This window comes from Scyliorhinus canicula, chromosome 2 (genome assembly GCF_902713615.1).
Source record: "Scyliorhinus canicula chromosome 2, sScyCan1.1, whole genome shotgun sequence".
Taxonomy (NCBI): domain Eukaryota; kingdom Metazoa; phylum Chordata; class Chondrichthyes; order Carcharhiniformes; family Scyliorhinidae; genus Scyliorhinus; species Scyliorhinus canicula.
In genome coordinates, this window is record NC_052147.1 from 207,975,858 (window position 1) to 208,001,254 (window position 25,397).

General features: G+C 42.0%; 1 protein-coding gene across 1 annotated transcript in view; it reads left to right on the forward strand.

Annotated features, from left to right (window-relative positions):
• Positions 1 to 25,397, forward strand: part of ubr3 (ubiquitin protein ligase E3 component n-recognin 3) — a 466,944-nt gene that overhangs the window by 138,155 nt on the left and 303,392 nt on the right. Inside the window, exons 19-22 of the mRNA XM_038790293.1 lie at positions 11,916 to 12,012; positions 18,098 to 18,239; positions 19,056 to 19,160; positions 20,933 to 21,103. Coding sequence (XP_038646221.1) covers positions 11,916 to 12,012; positions 18,098 to 18,239; positions 19,056 to 19,160; positions 20,933 to 21,103 — 515 coding nt within the window. The remainder of the gene's footprint in view (positions 1 to 11,915; positions 12,013 to 18,097; positions 18,240 to 19,055; positions 19,161 to 20,932; positions 21,104 to 25,397) is intronic.

Below are 25,397 nucleotides of genomic sequence, written 5' to 3' on the forward strand. Positions count from 1 at the left end.
TTTGACAAAGCCGTGCTGACTCAGTCCTATTTTACCATGCACTTCCAAGTACTTTGCGGTCTCATGTTTAATAACAGACTCTACAATCTTACCAATAACCAAAGTCAGGGTAACTGGCCTATAATTTCCAATCTTCTGCCTCCCTCCCTCCTTTCTTAAACAGTGGTGTTACTTAGCCACCTTCCAGTCCTCTGGGACCCTTACTGCCTCCAGGATGTGGGATAGTGTGGGAATAAGGCATTGAAGTGTATGATCATACTGGATGACAGAGAAGGCTCGATGGGTTGAATGGCCTGCTGCTGCTCCTATCTTCCAATAATCTAACCCCTGGCTTGTCCGTCTTGCTATTTGCAATACACAACATCAGATTTTTAAAATTTATTCTTTCACGGGATGAACATCATTAAAAACAAAAAAAATAAAGCAGCATAGTAACATTCAGTATATAATTATTAAAGTTTCTGCATTATAGAACAATAATTAATACATCATGTAAACATGAAACTTGTTTTTAAAGTGTTCCTATGTGCTAGAATCTGTGATTTGGGGGACCATTGAGGAAAGCATATGCGAGCTGTTGCCTGAACAGATGATATGTTGAATGCCGGATGCGCTGAGCCTGGTCTCAATGCTTGCAAACTTTTGGCCAGACCCTAGCTGAAAGGAAAAGTGAACCTTCAGGTTTCTAGGGAAACTGAAGCAGAAACTGAATCTAAAACTGGTTGAAACGAGATAAAAGAGCCGTCATACTCACAAGGCTCAGTAGTAAAGTAGAGGCAGGTTGAAGGAATGCAAAGGCTGGATTTGGGATTGGGGTTAAAGGAAAGCCGGGTTTTTTTACATAGAATTTACAGTGCAGAAGGAGGCCATTCGGCCCATCGAGTCAGCACTGGCTCTTGGAAAGAGCACCCTACCCAAGGTCAACACCTCCACCCTATCCCCATAACCCAGTAACCCCACCCAACACTAAGGGCAATTTTGGACACTAAGGGCAATTTATCATGGCCAATCCACCCAACATGCACATCTTTGGACTGTGGGAGGAAACCGGAGCACCCGGAGGAAACCCACGCACACACGGGGAGGATGTGCAGACTCCGCACAGACAGTGACCCAAGCCGGAATTGAACCTGGGACCCTGGAGCTGTGAAGCAATTATGCGATCCACAATGCTACCATGCTGCCCATTACTGCTATTATTACTGCCCATAGGTTACTGCTATTATTTCAGTTATTTTAAAGGAACTGGTTGACCAGTGTAACTGAGAGTTTGGATAAAGGTATTTTGGTTGGGGATCCACTCCATTAAAACTGTCGTGAGCAGAGCTGAGCAAATTCTGCTGAACTATGCCATTTTGGTGAAGATCATGTTCATGGAACTTGGGTTGGTTGGGTGCTGTTTCTTGGGTGAGAATCCTAGAACAAAGAACAATACAGCACAGGAGCAGGCCCTTCGGCTTACCAAGCCTGCACTGATCATGATACTAACCTTGGCCAAAACCCTCAGCACTTCCTTGTGCCATATCCCTCTATACCCATCCTATCAATCTATTTGTCAAGATGCCTTTTGAACCCCGTTAATGTATCTACGAAAGAACAAATTGGTGGCTAAACTCTGGAAAAAAACTGCACGAGAATTCTACCCTGAATTCTATCAAGTAAGTTCATTGCTTTGAAGGACTTTGATTGAAATTAGTGCCTTATATGCATGCAGTAAATCTGTCCAGTAAAACTGTGAGAACAATCTTTGTTGTATCTGCCATTAATGCACAAGTTATTTTTTCTTACATGGGAAATGGGTGTTGCAGGCTGGACAAGCAGTTATTGCCCATCCCTAATTGACCTTGGACTGAATTAAGAGTCAACCATATTGCTGTGGGTCTGGAGTCACATGTAGGCCATTCCGTAAAGACATTATTGATGGGTTTTCACAACAGTTGATGATAGCTTCATGGTCATCGTTTCGACTTTTAAATCCAAATTTTTAGTGAATTTTAATTTCACCATCTGCCAAAGTTTGATTCGAGCCCCGGTCCCCAGAGCATTACTCTAGGTCTCTGGATCACCAGTCTAGTGACAATGTACCACGCTTGGGGGCATCCTTTCCTGCAGCGTTGTCTACCTCATACGCTGCAGGAAATAATGTCCCAAAGCGTGGTACATTGGCGAGACCATGCAGGCGCTGCGACAACGAATGAACGGACATCGCGCGACAGTCACCAGGCAGGAATGTTCCCTTCCAGTCGGGGAACACTTCAACAGTCAAGGGCATTCAGCCTCTGATCTTCGGGTAAGCGTTCTCCAAGGCGGTCTTCAGGATGCGCGACAACGCAGAATCGCCGAGCAGAAACTTATAAACTTATAGCCAAGTTCCGCACACATGAGTGCGGCCTCAACCGGGACCTGGGATTCATGTCACATTACATTCATCCCCCACCATCTGGCCTGGGCTTGCGAAATCCTACCAACTGTCCTGGCTTGAGACAATTCACACCTCTTTAACCTGGGGTTTCCCCTATCTCTGGGTCTGTAAAGATTTAATTACCTGCAAATGCTCGCATTCTAAGCATTGTCTGGCATCTTTGAATTTGTCTTTATATATGTTTCTGGAACATACCTCTTCATTCACCTGAGGAAGGAGCAGTGCACCGAAAGCTAGTGTTTGAAACAAACATGTTGCACTTTAACCTGGTGTTGTAAGACATTTTACTGTGCTCACCCCAGTCCAACGCCGGCATCTCCACATCATAGTGACAATGCCACTAGACCACCACGTCACTTATATTGATTGCATTTTGTGTGGTTGATACTGCAAATCGAATCTTTAGTGTGACATCCAGGGTTGACCAATACAGAGGTTTGATGCAGTCTGCTGCATTAAATCCAGCTTCACACAAATACATTATGGCAAAAGAAACTTTACTTTCAATGCATCTACTGCAATGCCAGAATAGTCAGTCTTCAGAATCCTGACAGAAGCTCTGGACCTTGTGATCTGCCTTTGGGAAAATATTTCAATAAGATGTTCAGTTTCCGTTGCGAGCAAATCCATGTCATGCTGACATTGAAAGAAATTTGAGACCAAATTGAACTCTGTCACATCTAATTCGGAAAAAGGATTCAGATGTGTGCCTCCAGGCAGCTGAGATGGTGCGGCTGAGATGGCTGCTTTGTTACATGAGTGAAACACTGTTCAATTTTTTTTGTTGGATAGAAGCTTGGAAAGTTGTGGGAAGGAGTGATAGTTCAATTTCATAATGCTCTTCCAAAACGCAAGTTTCTTCATGAAGGTTCTGTCACTCAGTTGAATGCTTGTTCTTCCTTACATATTTGCAATCAGTACATTTAGTTTCCCAAATATGCCTAATAACCCAAGAAAGCTTCAACAAATCCTGTTTTTTTTCTTTTGCAGTCCATTGCAAATGCAGCAACTGGTACTTCAGTTCAAAATTTTCTTTGCAGTACTCCTCTTGATAGCCAGTGGACCTTGATGTGAAATAACAACACATCATGTTCAGACCCCGTCTCTTCATATAGTTTAACAAATAGATGTGCGTGAAGTGGTTGAGGTTTAATGTATTGTATGTACTCATAGACGGAAGGTAACTAGTACAGATGCAATAATAAAGTATTTAGGAAACCATATCTGTAGATGGAAGATGCAAGAAAGAATTTAGTACAAGGATAGCAATGGGAAAGGCCACATTTGGGAAGAAGATCCTATCGCTGACCAGAAAGTTGAATAAGACGACTCGAGAGGATACTTGTAAAGAGCTTGATTTGGAGTGTTGTTTTGTATGGATGTGAGACTTGGACCTTCAGAAGGAGGAGAACAACTTGCAAAGCAACTTTGCAATGTGGAATTGGAGGAGAATGGGAAGGATCTGGACAAAAAAGTAACAAATGTGAAATTCTGAGAGTGAATGAACAAAGAAATTTGCTGAACATAATTAGGAAAAGTCAGAGAGTTTATGTAGCACTCATCTTAAGTGGAAGCCAACTGATAAGGGAAGATTTTGAGGGAAAAGAAGAGGCAGAGGAAGAAAAAGAATATCAATGGCGGGCAGCTTAAAATTGAAGCAAGTTTTTAGTAAATGAAAAGGATGGCACAAGATAGATATGGAAAGACTACGATGGTCCAAGGTCCTGCCTTTGGACAGAACACACTTGATGATGATGGATTGATGTGACTCGCTGTAACTCTGCTCAGTTCTTTAGTTGCTAGTTGTTCCTTCTGAATCATGCAGTGAGTCCAAATAGCAGATGGAGCAACTCTCTTCACGAAGTTATGCAGGTTTGTGGTTTGCCATAGATTGAACATAATCGGTACAAAAGCCAACAAAGTGACCCCATGGAACCTTGTTTTGTCCTTCACGTACCCCTGTAAAACATTGAATATTCCATGTGCCGTTTCATGTTCAGGAATTAGGAGACAATAAAATGTCTTCAAGAATACTATTTTCCCATATGTAGCATACAAAAGCAATATGAGCATCACTCTGTTCGCAGTAATTTTAGGAGCAAAAGCAGGTGTGCAATTCAGGCACATCACCTGTGCAGTGTCCTGATAGCCATCACTCCCTCAATTATTTGTTTCACGGTATTGTTTGAGGTGGGTACAATGGTAAACATGTCTCTGCCTCGCCACACATTGATTTTACCTGGTGCAGTTGATATGTTAAAATATTCATGTGAGACTTCTTTGCCTGTGCAAATCAGACAACTCACCTCAAAAGATTCCCTTTTCAGCTTGTTTGGAGATGGTTAAGGTCCTCTTAAACTAAACGTAGGGGCTGGTTTAGCACAGTGTGCTAAACAGCTGGCTTGTAATGCAGAACAAGGCAGTAGCCGGGTTCAATTCCCGTACCAGCCTCCCCGAACAGGTGCCGGAATGTGGCGACTAGGGACTTTTCGCAGTAACTTCGTTGAAGCCTACTTGTGACAATAAGCGATGATCATTATTATTATTATTGCTGCAAAACTACTCATTTGGACACTGAAAAGATGATTGTGATTTCCCGACTTATTCCTCGTAAGCAGTTGCCAAGTATCGATTAAATTCACTTTACTAAGGGCAGCACGGTGGCCTAGTGGTTAGCACAACTGCCTCACGGCGCTGAGGTCCCAGGTTCGATCCCGGCTCTGGGTCACTGTCCGTGTGGAGTTTGCACATTCTCCCTGTGTCTGCGTGGGTTTCGCCCCCACAACCCAAAAATGTGCAGAGTAGGTGGATTGGCCACACTAAATTGCCCTTTAATTGGAAAAAATAATTGGGTAACCTAAATTTATTTTTTAAAAAAAGTTCACTTTTCTTTGCGGGTTCACTGGACAACATGCTGGGACAAATTAAAGCATTTTGGCTTCAGTGTTGATAATAACACAAATAAACCCATACTCCAGGAAAGTATCGTCATAGTTTTTTGAAAAAATATTTTTATTAGGGTATTTCTAATTTTTCTAATAATAACAATAACAGCGACATAAACATGGCACAATAAAAATTTCCACCCCCATCACAATCTTCACCCCCCCCCCCGACAATAAATCAACAGTCTGCCCCCCCCCCCCCCCCCCCCCCCCCTTGGGAATTCTGCTTCTGCTGACATTTTAATTTTCCCCAACAAAGTCGATGAACGGCTGCCACCTCCGGGTGAACCCTAGCATTGAGCCTCTTAAGGTGAACTTTATTTCCTTGAGACTAAGAAACCCAGCCATGTCACTAACCCAGGTCTCTACACTCGGGGGCTTTGAGTTCCTCCACATTAATAAGATTAGTTTCCTGGCTACCAGGGAGGCAAAGGCCAAAACGTCAGCCTCTTTCACCCCCTGAACTCTTGGCTCCTCCGACACTCCAGAGATCGCCACCTCCGGACTAGGCACCACTTGTGTTTTGAATACCGTGGACACCACCTTCGCAAAAGGCTCCGGGCATGCCCAAAACATGTGGATATTATTTGCTGGATTTCCCGTGCACCTCGCACACCTGTCTTCTACCCCGAAAAACTTGCATATTCGGGCCACCGTCATGTGTGCCCGGTGGACTACTTTGAATTGTATCAGGCTAAGCCTGGCACATAATGAGGATGAGGATGTGCTAATCCTGCTTAGGGCATCCACCCACAGACCCGCCTCTATCTCTCCCCTCAACACGTCTTCCCACTTGCCCATTAGCTCCTCCACCGGAATATCCTCCAATTCCATAAGTTCTTGGTAAATATCTGATACCTTCCCCTCTCCCACCCAGGTAATGGAGACTACTCTGTCCTGTATCCCCCGTGGCAGCAGCACCGGGAAGGCCGGAATCTGCCTTCTCAAGAAGTTACGTACCTGCTGATACCTAAACGCATTCCCTGCTGGCAATTCAAATTTATCCTCCAAGGCTTTCAAGCTGGGGAAGCTCCCGTCTGTAAATAGATCCCCCATCCTCCTAATTCCTGCCCTCTGCCATCTCTTGAACCCACCATCCAGCCTACTCGGTACAAACCGAGTGGTTATTATAAATTGGGCTCCAAACCAATGCTTCCTCCACTCTTATATCTCCTCCATTGCCCCCAGATTCTCAGAGTCACCAGCACCACCAGACTTGTGGAGTATCGGGCGGCGAAAACGGAAGAGGTGCCGTTATCAGTGCCCCCAAGCCTGTTTCTCCACATGATGCCCCACATTCGCTCCCACACCGACCCCTCCCCCACTACCCACTTCCTAATCGTGGCTATATTTGCCGCCCAGTAGGAACTACAAAAGTTCGGCAGCGCCAACCCACCCTCCCCCCCGACTGTGCTCCTGTAACACTTTCTTCACTCACGGGGTTTTACCCGCCCACACAAAGCCCAAAATAACCTTATTCACCCGTTTAAAAAAGGCCCTTGGGATGAAGAATGGGAGGCACTGAAAGACAAACAGAAATCTGGGGAGGAGCGTCATTTTCACGGTCTGTACCCACCCCGCCAGTGATAGCGAGAGCATGTCCCATCTCTTAAAGTCCCCTTTCATTTGTTCTATCAGCCGGGATAGGTTTAACTTGTGCAGTGCCTTCCATTCCCGGGTCACCTGGATTCCCAAATATCGAAAGCTCCTGCCTACCATTCTAAACGGCAGATCTCCCAGTCTCTTCTGCTCTCTTGCCTAGATAAGGAACATCTTGCTTTTCCCCATGCCCCCCCCCCCCCCCCCCTCTCAAAATCAGCCCTTTCCAGTACCTAGAGGCTCTTAATGCCATGGCCAGTGGCTCTATGGCCAGAGCAAACAGTAGCGGGGAGAGGGGACACCCTTGCCTCGTCCCTTGGCGTAGTTTAGAATAACCCGACCTCAACTGGTTCGTACGCACACTCGCTCCTAGTGCCTGATAGAGCAACCGCACCCAGTCAATGAAGCCCTCACCAAACCCAAACCTTCCCAGCACCTCCCACAGGTAATCCCACTCCACCCGATCAACAGCCTTCTCCGCATCTATCGCGACCACCACCTCCATCTCCCCCTCCTTCTGAGGTCATTATAATAACATTTTGAAGCCTTCAAACATTGGCCTTGAGTTTCCTGCCCTTAACAAATCCCATCTGGTCTTCCCCTATCACCCCCGGGACGCAATCCTCTCTCCTTGTGGCCAATATCTTAGCCAGCATTTTGGCGTCCACATTCAGTATAGAAATTGGTCTGTATGACCCGCATTGCTCCGGATCCTTCTCCCGTTTCAGGATCAATGAAATAGAAGCCTGCGACATTGTTGGGGGAAGGACTCCCTTCTCTCTTGCTTCATTAAATGCCCTCGCTAGCAGTGGGCTCAATATCTCCGAAAACTTCTCATAGAATTTCACCGAGTAGCCGTCCGGCCCGGGGCCTTGCCAGATTGTATGCCCTCCAATCCCTCAGTTATTTCCTTAATTTCAATTGGGTTCCCAGCCTTTCCACCAGATCCTCATCCACCCTCGGGAATTTTAACTGACCCAAGAACTGCCTCAGCCTCTCCACCCCAGCCGGGGGTTCTGTCTCATATAATTTACTGTAAAAGTCCTTAAACACCTCATTCACACCGGCTGGGCCCAGGACCGTGATCCCACCTCTACTCTTTAACTCTTCTTTTTTCTGAGCTGGTTTGCTAACATTCTGCTTGCCGTTTCCCCATACTCATAGATCGTCCCCTTTGCCTTCCTCAGCTGTTCCACTGCCTTCCCTACAGTCAACAGCCCAAATGCGAAGTAACCTCCGCCGCTCCTTCAATAACCCCGCGTCTGGGGCTTCCGAGTATCTCCTGACCACCTGAAGTATCTCATCAACTAATCTACCCCTCTCAGCTCGTTCCACCTTTTCTCTGTGGGCCCGTATCGAGATTAATTCTCCTCTGACTACTGTTTCAAAGCTTCCCTGATCATTGCTGCAGAGACCTCCCCCGTATCATTTGTTTCCAGGTAGTTCTGGATGGACTTGTTCACCTGTCCACAGATCGCTTCACCTGCTAGCAACCCCACATCCAGCCTCCATAGTGGCCGTTGTCCTCTCTCCAAACTAACCCATAGATCCACCCAATGTGGGGCATGATCCGATACTGCGATTGCCGAGTACTCAGTATCTGCTACCACAGGTAGTAGAGCCCTGCTCAGAACAAAAAAGTCGATACGAGAGTATACCATGTACCTGCCCCCCCCCCCCCAAATCTGACACGATTCTCCCTGCCTCAAATGCCACACGTTTATTAATCAGAATGCGCAAACACGTGAGCCCTCTTAACCGGCTCATTCAGCCCTCTAACGTTCCATGTGATCAGCCTAGTAGGGAGGCTCTGGTATACTCCACCCATGGCACCAGACATCCAACTCCTATTATCCTCCCTCTCCCCCTGTTTGAACATACAAAATGTGTTTTTTTAATAATAAGTTTAGAGTACCCAGTTCTTTTTTTTCCAATTAAGGGGCAATTTAGCTTGGCCATTCAACTACCCTGAACATCCTTTTGGGTTGTGGAGGCGAGACCCACGCAGACAAGTCCAATCGAACCTGGGTCCTCAACGCCATAAGGCAGCAATGCTAACCACTGCACCACCGTGCTGCCCCGAGATTGGGAAATGCTGATGTCCAAAGGAACTTTGGTTTCTTTGTTCATAACTCACTAAAATGCAGCTGAAGCAAGCAATTAGGAATGTAAATGGATGTTAGCCTTTATTGCAAGAGAATTTGAGTACAGGAGTAAAGATACCACACCTGGGATATTGGGTACAGCTTTGGTCTCCTTACCCATTGAATAATATACTCACCATAGAAAGGGTGAATTGGTGAAATTCCTTGGATAGTGGGACTGTCCTATGAAGAGATTGGGCGTGTATTCTCGCATGCTTGGAAGAATGAGACGTGATCTCATTGAAACTTATAGGATACTTAAAGAGCTAGACAGGTAGATGCAGAAAGGACGTTTCCTCTGGCTGGGGCTCTAGAACGAGGGGCCTGAATCTCACAGTAAGGGGCAAGCCATTTTGGACTGAGATGAGAAAGAATGTCTTCACTTTGAATGTTGTGAATGTTTGGAATTCTCTCCCCCAGAGGGCTGTGAAACTTAGTCATTGAGCACAGAGATGGATAGATGGCATTGAATGGGGGAGCAGGCTCAAGAGGCTGAATGGCCTACTCCTGCTTGCATGTTCCAATAAATGTAAAATGCATTACCTTGTCTGTTGCAACTGACAGCTTAGATGGGCAATATCTTTCCTTCCTGAATCTAATTAGAACTTTTTTTTAAAAGCCTGTGATTTTTAAATGCCTGTTTAATTTATTTTGCAGTTTTGCAACACCAGTTTCAATGACAAAAGTTGTCAGTGTTTGGAAAAATGCTTTTCTTAAATTACAATAAAACCCCAGTTTGGGGCGGTGAAACATGCCTGACTGTCTCCTGAAGGAAACCTATTTAATTTCTTTCTTTAGCATTATTTTCATCAGGCACAAGATGGCAGTATATACTTTCAGTTCCAAATATTTCAGTGAACCCCAAATACAAAGTAGAATGGTTTGAAAATACAGTGGCTCATTACTATGTACTATCTGCTGTTGTTAAAAGGTCTGATCGAAAAAAAGTCTAGATAGAGAGTTAAAATTGAAAGCAGAAAATTGTGAAAATACTCAGCAGATTAGGCAGCATTGGCGGAGAGGGAAACAAACGTCTGAAGGAAAGTCGTTGACCTGAATATTAAGTCTGTTGCTGTCTACACAGATGCTGCTTGACATGTGGAGTATTTCCAGCATTTTCTGTGTTTATTTCAGATTTCCAGAATCTGCAGTATTTTGTTTTTGTATGAGGGAATTAAAAAGTCACCAATCCGGTAGGAAAGATGGATAGCTCTTTAATGTTCAGGAGGGGTGTCACCTTGCCTTCAGGAAAGGGAGAGTTAATGACTTGGCAAGTGGAGGAAAGCAATTGTATGTAGGTATTGCCTCTGTATTTATAAATTCAGTTGTCAAATTCCCAAATGGATAAATTATTTATTGCAAGCATCTATCTCAATTGATGCAATAAACCAGTATTGCTAATGCAAACTGCAGGACATATTTTGCTTTCCCACATATTATCATACAATTTTCATACAATTTACAGTGCAGAAGGAGGCCATTTGGCCCATCGGGTCTGCACCGGCTCTTGGAAAGAGCACCCTACCCAAGGTCAACACTTCCACCCTATCCCCATAACCCAGTAACCCCACCCAACATTAAGGGCAATTTTGGACACTAAGGGCAATTTATCATGGCCAATCCACCTAACCTGCACATCTTTGGACTGTGGGAGGAAACCGGAGCACCCGGAGGAAACCCACGCACACACGGGGAGGATGTGCAGACTCCGCACAGACAGTGACCCAAGCCAGAATCGAACCTGGGACCCTGGAGCTGTGAAGCAATTGTGCTATCCACAATGCTACCGTGCTGCCTTATATTTTCCTGTTTGGATAGAAACCTCCATTCCTTTGTTTACATTTTATTTAATCGTATACATTTAAAATACTTTGGTGCTTAGTTTATTTTTTTTAGTTTTTATTAAATGTGTATCACAACAGTATTTTGATTCACTATTGACAGCTTAAAGGATAAAATATTTTTAAGAAATCACTTTTGTTCAACAAAATTGGTTTCCGTTTTTGGTGAACTTTGCTCTCTGTACTAATTGGCATTGTGTAAGTCTGGTCTTTTTAAAATAAGATTTTTTTGCTAATTATTATTTTATAGTATGAAATATTTATGCACAGCTGAGAAAATACAAGTGACTAGCTTATTATATACCAGAACATTTATTTCTCATCACACCATCCTCTTTGTATTTATTAAAATTGGCAGGAGCTCACATCTGCTTAATGGGAAGGTCAGTTTAAAGGAAACATTTGTTTAAGCATTTTTTTTTTCATTTTCCTCCCACAGGCTTCAATGTACTGTGTTTACTTGAGGGACGCTTGTTTAAAAGGAACAATCCGTTCAACAGATATATGTTTGTGCACTTTTTGGTTAATATTCTTTGGTTTATTCCACATTAATGGAAGAAATACGCTGCAGGGACAGCCACTCTTTTCTATAGCAACTGAAAAGGTCATGTGGAATACTACAGTTGAAGCTTCATCATGTTCCTTTGCCCTGCAGAATTCTTTATTAGGCAACATTGTCTTATAATAAACAGAAGTTCAGAGATATAGATAACCATTACTTAATCCACTAGGACCGTTACACTATTTCATTAAATCTTCAGAACAGCGAAAAGTATGGCGGTGAAGTACCTGTCCGTGTTACTATTGCCCCTGTTCGTACCTCATTGGTGTGCCACATAATGTACAAATGTATATTTATTTTAAAAGATGTATTTAAGTTTAATGCATTTAAAATATTGTACCATATCTTATGTTCTGTAATCAAATTACCAACTCTAATGATTTGTCTTCATCCTTTTATTAGCTGATATATGGAATCAAGAGTTTGACCCTATTATGGTAATTCTAAGAACAGTATATCGCAGAGATGTCCAGTCTGCAATGGATAGATACATGGGATTGTAAGTATCTTTTAAATCTGCTTGTATACTCAGGAGTGTTTGAAAGTTTCGATAAACTGAGTTTCACTGTGACATGCTTTGTTCGCAATGGTTTGTTTCTGGTTGAAAATGTTAATACATTTTCTTTTAGTGAGCTTGTAATAAGCTTGTATTTCCAGTTTTGTATCAAAGCTGTATTTACATATGTGTCTATACTGAAGAGATGTTGCTGCATGACATAATTAGTATATTGATATCAATAGATAATAGAGCAGTTTGTATATATACCAATATGAAGTAATGTTGCATTTAATTCATTGTCTCAGATTGCACCGATCATGACCATTGCTAGTGAGTTAGATATAAGCAGTTCACCCTAATCTGTGTAGCTGAAAATTTTCTCTTTAGCCACAACCCAAGTTTTGAAGAACAAATTCTGTATTTGTAGAATAACCTCGGAGTGATTATGTTTCCAGTGATTCCGCAGATGCAAGGATCAGATTTTTAGTGGCAAAACTGTGTTGTACTCAATGCTATACTTTTCAAATTGCTTGTAGTGAGCAATACTAATTGATTGTGCACGTTTTCCAGAGAAAAAATAGACAGAAGTTTTCCTTTTGTACTGCTGTACTGCATAGCACCTTTCATCTTTTCATTGCCCTTTGATTAGCTGCTTTTCATTTACTCCTGATGTTACCCTTTTAAAAAAAATATATCGCCCTTGATTTAATCCCAGACTGTTGTTTTGAGCAGAGTGCTCTCTGTAAAGTGCCACTGTGTAGTTGTATTGAATAACTGCATCAGTGATTGCAAGTTTAAACAGCTGATAGATGGACTTTAATACGATAAAACACCTAAACGGTCAACTTGGAGCAGAGCTGTTAAATCAACAATTGTACATTAACTGTTAAATTTGCCGGTCATAATTTCTCAGCTATTCACTAATGCTGCTCATTGACATTTGCTAACTACATTAGCAGCATTTGTGAAGCTGAAATAAAAACAAGAAATGCTAGAAATACACAGAAGCTCAGTCAGTTGATTCCTATAAAGAAGGCTGCAACGTGCCTACTCTACATTGGAGAGACTAAACGCAGATTGGCTGACCGCTTTGCAGAACACCTTCTGTCTGTCCACAAGCAGGACCCAAACCTTCTTGTCGCTTGCCATTTCAACTCACCGTCCTGCTCTCATGTCCACATGTCTGTCCTTGGCCTGCTGCAATGTTCCAGTGAAATCCAGCGCAAACTGGAGGAACAGCACGTCATCTTCCGATTAGGCACGTTTCTGGACTTAACATTGTGTTCAACAATTTCAAACTGTGAGGAGAGTGGAACCTGGGTGGGAGGGGTCTTTGATTATGCTGTCTGTTTCCCAAAGCGGTGGGAGGTGTAGACAGAGTCAATAGATGGGATACGGGTTTGCGTGATGGACTGGGATGTATTCATGACTCTCTAGTTTTTTACGGTCTTGGGCTGAGCAGTTGCCATACCAGGCTGTGATACAGCCAGATAGGATGCTTTTTATGGTGCATCTGTTAAAATTGGTAAAAGTCAATGTGGACATGCCGAATTTCCTTAGTTTTCAGAGGAAGTATATGCACTGTTGTGCTTTCTTGGTCAACGTGGGTGGACCAGGACAGATTGTTGGTGATGTGAACACAGGAATTTGAAGCTGTCAACCATCTGCACCTCATCACCATTGAGGCAGAGAGGGATGTGTACAATACCTTGCTTCCTGAAGTCAGTGACCAGCTCCTTAGTTTTGCTGAATTTGAGGGAGAGATTGTTGTTGTTACACCACGCCACAATGTTCTCTATCTACCTCCTGTCCTCTGACTCATCGTTGTTTGAGATCTGACCCACTACAATCGTGACATCAGCAAACTTGTAGATGGAGTTGAAACCAAATTTTGGCTCACAGTCGTGTGTGTAGGGAGTCTAGTAGGGGGCCAAGTACGCAGCCGTACGGGGTCCCATATTGAGTACTGTCATGAAGGAGGCATTGTTGTTTATCCTTGCTGATTGTGGTCTATGGGTCAGGAAGTCGAGAATCAAGTTGTAGAGGGAGGAGCCAAGTCCCAGGTTTTGGAGTTTTGATATGGCTGGGATTATGATTATGGTGTTGAAAGCGGAGCTGTGGTCAATGAATAGGAGTCTGACGTGGGAGCCCTTGTTGCCGGGATGCTCCAGGGATGAGTGTAGAGCCAGGGAGATGGTGTCTGATGTGGACCAGTTGTGGCGTATGCGAATTGCAGTGGATCAAGATATTTTGGAAGTATGGAGTTAATATGTCTCATGACCAATCTCTCGAAGCACTTCATAATGATAGATGTCAAGGCCACCGGATGGTAACTGTTGAGGCACATTGCCTGGTTCTCGTTTGGCACTGATATGATGGTGGTCTTCTTGAAGCATTTATAAGAACATAAGAACTAGGAGCAGGAGTAGGCCATCTGGCCTTTCGCGTCTGCTCTGCCATTCAATGAGATCATGGCCGATCTTTTGTGGACTCAACTCCACTTTCCTGCCTGAAGCTTTATTCCTTTATTCTTCTAAAAACTATTTATTATTATCTTAAAAACATTTAATGAAGGAGCCTCAACTGCTTCACTGGGCAGGGAATTCCATAGATTCACAGCCCTTTGGGTGAAGAAGTTCCTCCTAAACTCAGTCCTAAATCTACTTCCCCTTATTTTGAGGCTATGCTCCCTAGTTCTGCTTTCACCCACCAGTGGAAACTACCTGTCCGCATCTATCCTATCTATTCCCTTCATAATTTCCCATGTTTCTATAAGATCCCCCCCTGCATCCTTCTAAAATTCAACGAGTACAGTCCCAGTCTACTCAACCTCTCCTCGTAATCCAACCCCCTCAACTCTGGCATTAACCAAGTGATTCTCCTCTGCGTACCCTCCAGCGCCAGTAAGTCCTTTCTCAGGTAAAGAGACCAAAACTGAACATCATACTCCAGATGTGGCCTCACTAGCACCTTAAACAGTTGCAGCATAACCTCCCTAGTATTAAACTCCATCTCTCTGACAATGAAGGACAAAACTCCATTTGCCGCCTTAATCACCTGTTGTACCTGTAAACCAACTTTTTGCGACTCATGCACGAGGACACCTAGGTCTCTCTGCACAGCAGCATGTTTTAATGTTTTATTATTTAAATAATAATCACTTTTGTTGTTATTCCTAACAAAATGAATAACCTCACATTTGTCAACATTGTATTCCATCTGCCAGACACTAGACCATTCACTTAAACTATCCAAATCCCTCTGCAGACTTCCAGTATCATCTGCACCTTTTGCTTCACCACTCATCTTAGTGTCATCTGCAAATTTGGACACATTCTTCTTGAAGATCTCTACCTCGGCACCATTGATGCAAACATTCCGTTTGTCTTTCTGTCCACAACATCTTTGTCAATCTCCACCTATCGCTGGGAAATTTCACCATAAGCATTGAGTCAATACTATCCATCCCCACTGCTCCACGTCCCCCCCCCCCCCCACCCCCAGAACAGTATAAATCTGACCGTATTTCCAGTTTTCTGCAGCCTTGACAAAAGAGTCATACAGACCCCAAAAGTTAGCTCCCTTCTCTCCACAGATGTTGTCAGACCTGCTGAGGTTATCCAGTATTTTCTGTTGTTAATAGAGTATGTTGGAAGTTAATTGCCTTGATAAAATTAAGCAGAGTTTAATTGCAGGAATTTCTCTATTTGACCGCCTGTCAGCGTCCATGACATTTTTTCATAGAATGGGTGCTTTCCTCACCAGTGGAACAAAAACCAACCAATATGTGTGCAATTGGCCGATTGACCTTGAGGCCGCACCATGAATTCACATGTGAGACCAAATTCTTGCCTGTTAAGGAATGTCAAAGCTATCGGAAGTGCTGGGAACTTTCTCCATAAGCATTGAATCATTACTACCACGAGTGGTTGCCTCATATCCACTTGTCCATTTTCAGGACTGGGTAACTTGTTTCCGATATTGCAAAGATTACTGCTAAATCTCATGGTCATGCCAAGGAAATTTTCTACTGCGAAGTTCCGAAACATGTGGGCCTGGATTTTCAGGCTTCCGAATAGTTGGAGGCTGGATTTCCAATCCAAGTTGTGTGTTGGTATCCCACGGAAATTCGTGCACCTCACTCCCTAGTCACCAGCGCCCTAAGCACTTTTCTCACCTACCCTAGCCACTTAAACACCTTCACCTTCAAGCTATTTGAATGTCCAAAAGCTTTTCAATGTGCTGGAAACACTTGCCAGAATACGGCAAGTAATGCAGTAAAAAAGAGGATGTCTTCTGCTTGACGATGTGAAAGCAGTTAGATGGAAGAGCGTTCCATGCTTCTGAAGAATCTGAGATCAGAAAACCCAGTCAGAAATGCGGAACATGGGACTTCAGGTGGCGGCCATGGAGTAAGTGGTCGCACACAAGCCTCCTGCCTGAGGTGGCCTTTTCTTCCCGTTTTGAGGGGTGTTTGTAGGTGAGACAGGGAACAGGAGCAGATCCCAATTGAGTTAAGAAAAGGGAGAAACACTCTCCAATTAAAGAAGTTGTGGAAAGCAGACCTTAAGTAATGTGGGCGAAGTCCCAAAGATCTAACTAGGCAGCCGAAGGCTGGTGACACCATGCTGTGTCCCATTGTAGCAAAGGTATCCCTCAGGAGCATGGTGTTCTACTTGGCAAGGCCAAAGATCTGAAATTGTACTTGTAAGTTGACGTTTGAGGAGAACAGAATCTCGGAAGGCAAGATTAAAACCCTGTGGGGTTGGCTATTGTTAAGTTGAATGAGTTGGAGTGACTTTTGGGGAAAATTCCAAGGTGAGATCTTCAAAGAGAACACTATTCTGCCTATGCTGCTCTTGTTTGGCCTTGTTCCGCACTGTAACTAATCACTATTCGTTGATGTACCACTGTCAATGTACTCTGTCGATTATTCTTTTGTCTACTATGTACGTACTGTGCACGTTCCCTTGGACATAGAAAAGTACTTTTCACTGTACTTCGGTACGTGACAATAAATATCAATCAATCAATCAATCAATCAATCAATATAAATTGTTGCAAGTAGCACCAGATTCACAGTTGATAAAGGAGAAATTATATCCCCTTCTCTCAGAGCTGCAAGATGAACTAAGAACTGACTATATAGAAACTGCTCTGTAAAGTAACAAATATCACATGTTCCACTGTGAAAAACAGTGACTGATACTTCTCTTAAGGGACAACGTGTATTTCTCAGGCGATATAGGCCAAATCACGTAGGTTTAGTCACCGGCCTCTTGGCACAGAAAGTAGGCTTAAACTTTGGTTCGCTATGAGTACTTCGAAGAACAGGTTCTTATTAAGCCACTGAATTCTGGATTTCACCACTACACCATTGAGGTTATTGCATATTTGTTTGTAAGTGAAGAAATCGCAAACTGGAAGAATTTCATTAAGCAACTTTTTTCCTCCTGCGATTTGCTTTTGTTAGGTGACAATTGCGATAATCCTTTTAATTCTGGGTATATGATCATTTAAAAGGCACATGGAACGCTTGCTCTGATAGTTTTGAATGCTTCTTTGCCAAGTTGAGTTTATTTTTGCATTAAAGCCTAATAACTTTGACTTTAACAAGGAGCCATGAAAGTTTCAGCTGGTCCCTAAAGGATAATAATGATAATCTTGCCAACAAATGTCACTGAAACACTTTTTGGAATGCTGTACTGAATCAGGCTGTTGATATTCTTGAAGTATGTCTTGCCACTTTGACCAAATATTACATAATTTTCATACTGGAACAATATAATTGGAACTTCCCCGAGGCAAAAAGAGATGGTTCAAGACCGGTAAAAACGCAATTCTGTAATCTGTGTCTTACACATTTCTAATAGTGTAATTCCTGCACATTTTATCTATGTATATTTTGAACAATAACATCTATGCTAGCATGTTAATTGAATATTTCTGTTTCGTATTGGAGATGGAATTAAAAATAAAGTCAAATATGCTTTTCTACTTTTCCTTGCCTAGGTATAATTTCTAGTGGTTTATATTTTCTGCATTTGCTGATGTTAGATGGTTGTATTTCTACTCTTTTTAACAGCCTAAAGCAGACTGGGAAATTCTGTGGGAACCCATGGCCGCCATATCGGGAGAGAGCACCGTTAAATCCCAGCTACAGAGGTCTAATGCGAATATTGCACTGTAAAACTTTGCACATTGTGCTATTTACTCTTCTTTACAAGGTAAAGCATAGGGATGCAAATATATTGTGTTTAGTTCTAAGTACACAGGTTTATAACATTGAACTTCATGTAGTAATCATGAGATATTAACTGAATATAAATTAGATCTTTCCATTGATTCAACAAATCTTGACCATTCCACTCACTGTCAGTCCAACCCTAAGAACAGGTTCTATTTATGATCAACATTGACGAACAATAACAGTGGGATTTTCTGGCTGCGCACACTGGTGGGATCTTATGGTCTGGCTGACGGGCGGAAGCGAGGGATGCCTTCAACAACAGGACCAGAAGATCCCGCTGTTGGCCAGTGACGAGCTGTCCTCCTCCGCGACAGAGCATTCAGAAAAATCCCACCCGAAAATGACAAGTTACGAACAATTACAGAAAAATATGGACTGGGTTTAACCAATTGTGTAAAGTAATTTAGTCTTTTTAAAAATTAAATTTAGAGTTCCCAATTTTTTCTCCAATTAAGGGGCAATTTAGTGTGGCCAATTCACCTACCCTGCACATCTTTGTTGGGTTGGGGGTGGGGGGGCTGATAAATGGAGTGAATGTGCAAACCCCACATGGACAGTGACCCGGGATCGAACCCGGGTCCTTGGCACCATGAGGCAGCAGTGCTAACCACTGCACCATCATGCTGCGCTTAGTAAATTAGTCTTACATTCTACAGATATCTGCTTTGGTGAATATAGGGAGATATGGAAAATTCTTCACCAATCTTGCTGATGTTTTAGTTTTTCTGGATCTTAAATTGTGCATGCATTTAAAAAGAGTAAATACTAGTTTTGGAATTGTTTTTTTTTGTAGATATCGATGGATCACCAGAATATGTCTGAACATATACTATGTATGGTATTATACTTGATCGAACTGGGACTAGATAACTTACTAGAAGAAACATTTGAAGAAGAGGTGTGTGAAATAACTGGACAAAATAAGTTAGCTTTAGATAAACCTTCTTATAAATGAACCACATCAGAATACCAAATAAATACTAAATAAATAAAACATAATTTGTCTATGTCTATTGGAAATCCTTACTTTTGAGTAGTTAAATGCAGCACATAAAGGTGGTTTTCTGATTCTGATACTTAAATTAATGAAAGTTGCCAAAGTCCCCGAGGACCATAGGCTGCTCTTCCCTTTTGAGAGATTGCTGGCTGGTGGTGGTTTAACCAGAGGGTCATCACACCTCAGGCGAGGGGCAAGGTTGAGAAGGCAGTGCCTTCATGAATAACTTCAGCTGGTGCCAGAACTAAACCCGTGCTGTTGGTGACACTCTGCATACGAACCAGCCGTTCAGCGAACTTAGCTACCCAATATATGGCCGTACATAAAACAGCCAATAGGAAAAGATCAACAGGTCCGCCTAACCTGTCCCTGACAGTTACGCTGCCTTATATGTGGCTGGAACTCTAAAACTGATGCAACTTACTCTAATAGTTCTTAATTTGTTAAATTTACTTTGATGTTGAAGAAATCCAAATATTAAAAATGTGGTTAAATTTTTTTTTTTGCATTATGGCTTCCCCCAATTTATTTAGAATTTAGATTCACCACAGAAATCCTCATGGTTAGTCAGAATTTTCTGGTAGAGCTGATGGGGCTCCCAAGCTGTGATCAATGGCTTTCTGAAACTTGCAGATTTAAGATATGCAAGTCATGAAGGGGACTGCTTCCCATTTCATGCCTTGCCACTCTTCCTGTGAAGAAATACATGGTCTTCTCCACACAGTATTTCCACACAGCTAAGATCAGTAATTCAGTAAAAGCAAAATACTGCGGATGCTAGACATTGAAATATAAACAGAAAATGCTGGATGAACTCAGCAGGTCTGGCAGCATCTGTGGAGAGGAACAGAGTTAACCTTTTGAGTCTAAATGACCTTTGTACAGAATTGAAGAAAGGTAAAATGTAAAGAACTATAAAGTTGGAAAGGGGATGGAGGAGGTGGAGCAGAATAGAAGAACGGGTAGGTTGGGGCAAAGAAGATATTGGCAAATTTGTCATGGAGATAAGGCAAAAGGGAGTGTTAATGGTGCTATTAAGGGATGAAGAGTGCCAATAGTGACAAGGTGAGATAGCAGAATGTGTTAATGGGAGCAACTGAACAGCAAAGGACAGGTGGCCAAATGGAGGAATGGGGTTCTTTTGGGGAAGACCAGCTATTGGGGAAGGCAAGGAAGCTGAAAAACAATTTGGGTTGGGGGGGGGGTCGGGGGCACGGACATGTGGGCATTGGAGCAAGATGCTAAGTTTAAATAGCAAGCAACCACAAGGTTGTAGTCATGCATGCAAACGGAGCGAAGATGTTAGCCTCCCCAGTGTAGAGGAGACCGTGTTAGGAGCAGCACATACAGTAGACAAAATTGAAGGATATACAGTTGAAATGCTGCTTAACCTCCCTGAAAAGAATGTTTGATCCCTTGGACAGTGCGGAGGGTGGAGGTAATGGGGCAGTGTTGCACTTTCTGCGATTGCATGGGAAGGTGCCGTGGAAAAGAGAAAAGGGTTTGGGAAGGAACGTAGACTTCGGATCCAGTGTTCAGTGTAATACTGTGAAGAAATATTTTTCTGGGATTTTTCTTGCACAATTTATTTGTTTTTATTTAGCTGTAGCTACTAATTGCAAGTCTGTCATGTTTACCTAAACAGTTAAGTTTATAATCAAATTTCCTTGCAGGAGATGTTTGGTGAAGAGCGATGTTCTGATAGTTGGTTCCATGGAACCAACATAACAACAAACCTGCATCATATCATCAACTATGTGCGAGTCAGACTACCAGAGACAGCTCCTGAAGTGACCAGGGAACCACCTGCCAGCACGAGTTCAGATGCCTCTTCTTTTGTACAGGTTAGTGTGTATGAGTTGACATGGTCTAGCTTTACATTTTCCAATTGTTATTCAGAAATAAGAAAGTTAATAATGTCTTCACGAGTATTGCGCTTGCATTTTATATCACTTATGTGACCTGTACATGGCTATTGATTTGTTCATAATGTTTGCATGGGCCATAATGTTAGTCCACTTTGTATTGATTTTGAAAATTGAGATGGATAAGAAATTTATAATCCAGTGTTGCCTCCGAAGATTTTTAGTTCGTATAAAATGTAGAAGTGGCTTTAAACTAAAAGGGGGATGGGGGGGGGGGGGGGGGGGGGGGGGGGGGGGTTGGTGGCGGGGAGTGTTCACATGAGGGGAGACTTGAAACTTTAACGAGAAATGACAAGGAGATAGTGGGATGTAGCAATACGGATAATAGTAACCACAGTATGGCAGGAAGGGACAGAGTATAGACTTCACCAGCAAATATATGGTCAGAGTAGGCGAAAAATGGCTTTAAACCAACAGAGGGGGAGAAGGGTAGATGTGAAGCAAGTTTTAGAAATCCAAAGATAAAGGTTGCTGCAATAGAAAAGTATATCAATCGGGCTAAAGACAAACTTAGTGGTACAGAAAAGGACAGAAAGATTAATGGTAACTGTGCATCAGAGAGTAGGTTTTTGCAGGGAATAGCAGTAAAAAATAAAATTCTTTATCTGAATGCGCAGACATTCGCAATAAGGTAGATGACTTAGTGGCACAAATAGAGATGAATGTTTTAGATCTAATTGCCACCACTAGGTGTACAAAGTTAGAAAATAAATACCCCAAGGTATTACAACATGTATCACAGCATTTTGAAAAGACAGGCAATTGAAAAGTGATGAGGCAGCCCCCATAATAAAATGTAATGCAAGGACATTAGTGAGAAAGAATCAGGGCTCAGACAATCAGAAGTGGAATCAGTTTGAGTGGAGATTACGAACAGCTAGGGTTAGAAAATGCTAGTAGGAGTAGTTTATAGTAGTAACCAGGAGTTATAACTTTGGACAGAGCATTGACCAAAATATTATTGGAGCTTGTAACAAAGTCAATGTTATAGTTGTGGTGGAACTTTAATCTTCAAATAGACCGGACTAGTCAAATTGTCAAAGGTGGTAGTGAAGATGAGTTTGTAGAATGCTTTTGGGACAGTTTTCTGGAACAATATGTTATGGAACCAACTAGGGATAAAGCTGTTTTAGATCTAGTATTGTGCAATGAGGCAGTGTTAATTAGTAATGTTGTAGTGGAAGATTCACTGGACTCCACATTAAGTTTGAAAACAACATACTCTATTCAAATCAAGCATCTTAAACAAAACCAGATACATAAGGATGAGGGCGAACTGGCTGTGATTGATTGGGTAAACAGCATTTAAAGAAGCAAAATTCAGTATGTTCAGTAAACATATATATTATATTGAAAAACAGCAATACAGCCAGAAAGATCCATCTGTGGTTAAGGTTAGCATTAGATTAAAATAAGAGGCTTATAACATTGCAAAACAAGTTGAAGATTGGGAGTGTTTTAGAACCCAGTAAAAGACCACCAAAATGTTGATAAGGGGAAAAAATAGAATATGGGAGCAATCTAGCCAGAAATATAAAAAAACGATTGTAAGAGCTTTTGTATGTCTATATGTTGCTCACGTAAGTGTTGGCCCCTTTGAAGCAGAGACAGTAGAAATTATCATAGGAAACGACAAAATGACAGAGACAATGAACAAATATTTTGAATGTAGTCTTCAATGTACAAGATTCAAATTACATACTAGAAATAGAGAGTAACATCGGGGCTAATAGGAGTAAGGAAATTCAGTAATTGATCTCAGCAGAGAAAAAAAAGTACCGAAAAAACTCAAGGAACTAAAATCCAACAAATTTCCAGGACCCTATATCTGTTAGGATTCTAAAAGAGATAGCTGCAGAGATAGTGGTTGCATTGACTATGCTTTTCCATTGTTCCCTACTTCTCGAATGGTCCAGCAGATTGGAAGTTCCCAAATGCACACCCCTATTCAAAAAAGGAGGGAGAAAGAAATCGGGAAACTGTGCAAGGCAGTTAGCTGGACATCAGTCATTGGAAAAATGCTGGAATCTATTATGAAGGAAGTCTTAACAATGCACCTGGAAAGGGAACTTCTGTTTGACAAATCATTAGAATGTTTTAAGGATGTAATTAGTCGGGTAGTATACTTGGATTTCCAAAAGGCATTCAATAAGGTGCCACCAAAAGGTTACTGCACAATATAAGGGCACATGGAGTTGGGGATGATATGTTAGCATGGATATAGGATTGGCTAATGGACAGGAGGTAGGGATAAATGGGGCATTTTCAAGTTGGCAGTGTGTGAATATTAGGGGTTTGCAAGGATCAGTGCTGTGGCCTCAGCTATTTGCCATCTCTATTACTGACTCAGACAAAAAGACAGAGAGTAATGTATCTAAGCTTGTAGCGACAGTATAAAGCTAGGTGGGAATTGAAGGCATGAGGAGGATGCAAAGAGACATGGACAGGTTAAGTGAGTGGGCAACAAGGTGTCAGATGAAATATAATGTAGGGAATTGTGATGTTAATCACTTTGGTGATAAGAATAGACGAGCAGAATATTTAAAAAAAGGTGCAAAACTAGAAAATGTTGTTGTTTGGAGACTTGGGTGTAGTTGCAAAAGGAACACAAGAAGTTAGCATGCAGGTACATCAAGCAACAAGGAAAGCAAATGGCACGTTGCTCTTTATTGCAAGGAGATTGGAGCACAAGGATAAATAAATCTTTCTGCATTCTACAGGGCCTTGATGAGAGCATACCTGGAGTACTGTGCCGTTTTGGTCTCCCTATATTTAAGGGAGAATATACTTTCATTGGAGGCAGTACAACGAAGGTTAGTTAGATAGATCCCTGGGATGAGGGTTGTCTATGATGAGAGTCTGAATAAATTGGGCCTGTATTCTCTGGAGTTTAGGAAAATGGAAGGTGATCTCATTGAAACATTCAAAAATATGAAATGGCTTGACAGGGTAGATAGGGAGGGCTGAGGAATCTGGAAAAGTTTCAGAATAAGCAACCAATCATTTAGGGATGACTCTTTAGAATTATCTGTCCCAGAGGGTCACTATTGAATATATTTAAGACTGACATAGGCGGATTTTTGGTTTCTTGGGGAACAGAGGGATGTGGGAGCAGGCTGGAAAGTGAGGTTTAGACCGAATATCTGCTCTTATCATATTGAGCCGGAGATGGCTCAATGGGCCAGTGTGCTCTTTTCCTGCTCCTTTGTCTGATGTTCTTATAGTACTTTAGCAATTACATTCTCCTGGTTTTCTTTTCAAGGTGATAAATTACATTGAATGATCTGCTGAAAGCAGCAGGTGACAGACTTTAGTGTGTATATGTCTTATCTATTGCACCGTATTCCAACTAAAGCCTAATAGACAAAGTAAGAGTATTTAGACACTAACTGTATTAAATCAGTTAAATAGTGATCAATGTATAGACTTAAATTTATTATTGATGATCAAAAGATCAGAATGTGTGAGCCCATTAATTTAACTTCTGTCTTAAATTTGACAAGTTTATTCTTATTCATGAAAAGTACTTGTAGTTTTACATTTAAGTTCCATACTTTTACATTTCTTACAAGCACTTTTGCACTCAATTTGAGTTATGAGTAACCTGGTACATCGACTTAAGTACCTCTGTCAAAAATCAATCTTGCCTTTCAATCAGTCTATTTAAAATTTGTTCTATCAACTGTGGCCACACTTTGATGGATAATTAAAATTGACCGTTAACAATAACTTTACAATATTGTTTACAGATATAATTATATTGCCTTTAACTCTTGTATCTAGAATATAGACATTCTTTGTAAATCATGGATTTGCTTTTATGAAGTTATTATCCCTTTGCAACATCAACATCTTGCACATATGTACAGCACCTTTAACATAGTAAAATGCTCCAAGTCACTTCACAGCATTATCAAACAAAATCTGATACTGAGCCACATGACCAGATGACCAAAGGCATTTGTCAAAGAGGTAGGTTTGAAGGAGTATTTTAAAGGATGGAAGGCAGAAAGAGGCACCGATGTTTAGGCAGGGAATTCTAGATTATTGGCAAATGAAGGCTAATGGTGGAGAAATTGAAACTGTAAGTGTCTAGAATTAGAAGAGCACAGATATCTTTTATGGATAGAGGAAGTTACGGGGACAAGAAGGGGCAAGGCCATGGATGGATTTGAAAACCAGGATGTGAACTTCAAAAATTTGAGGCAATGTA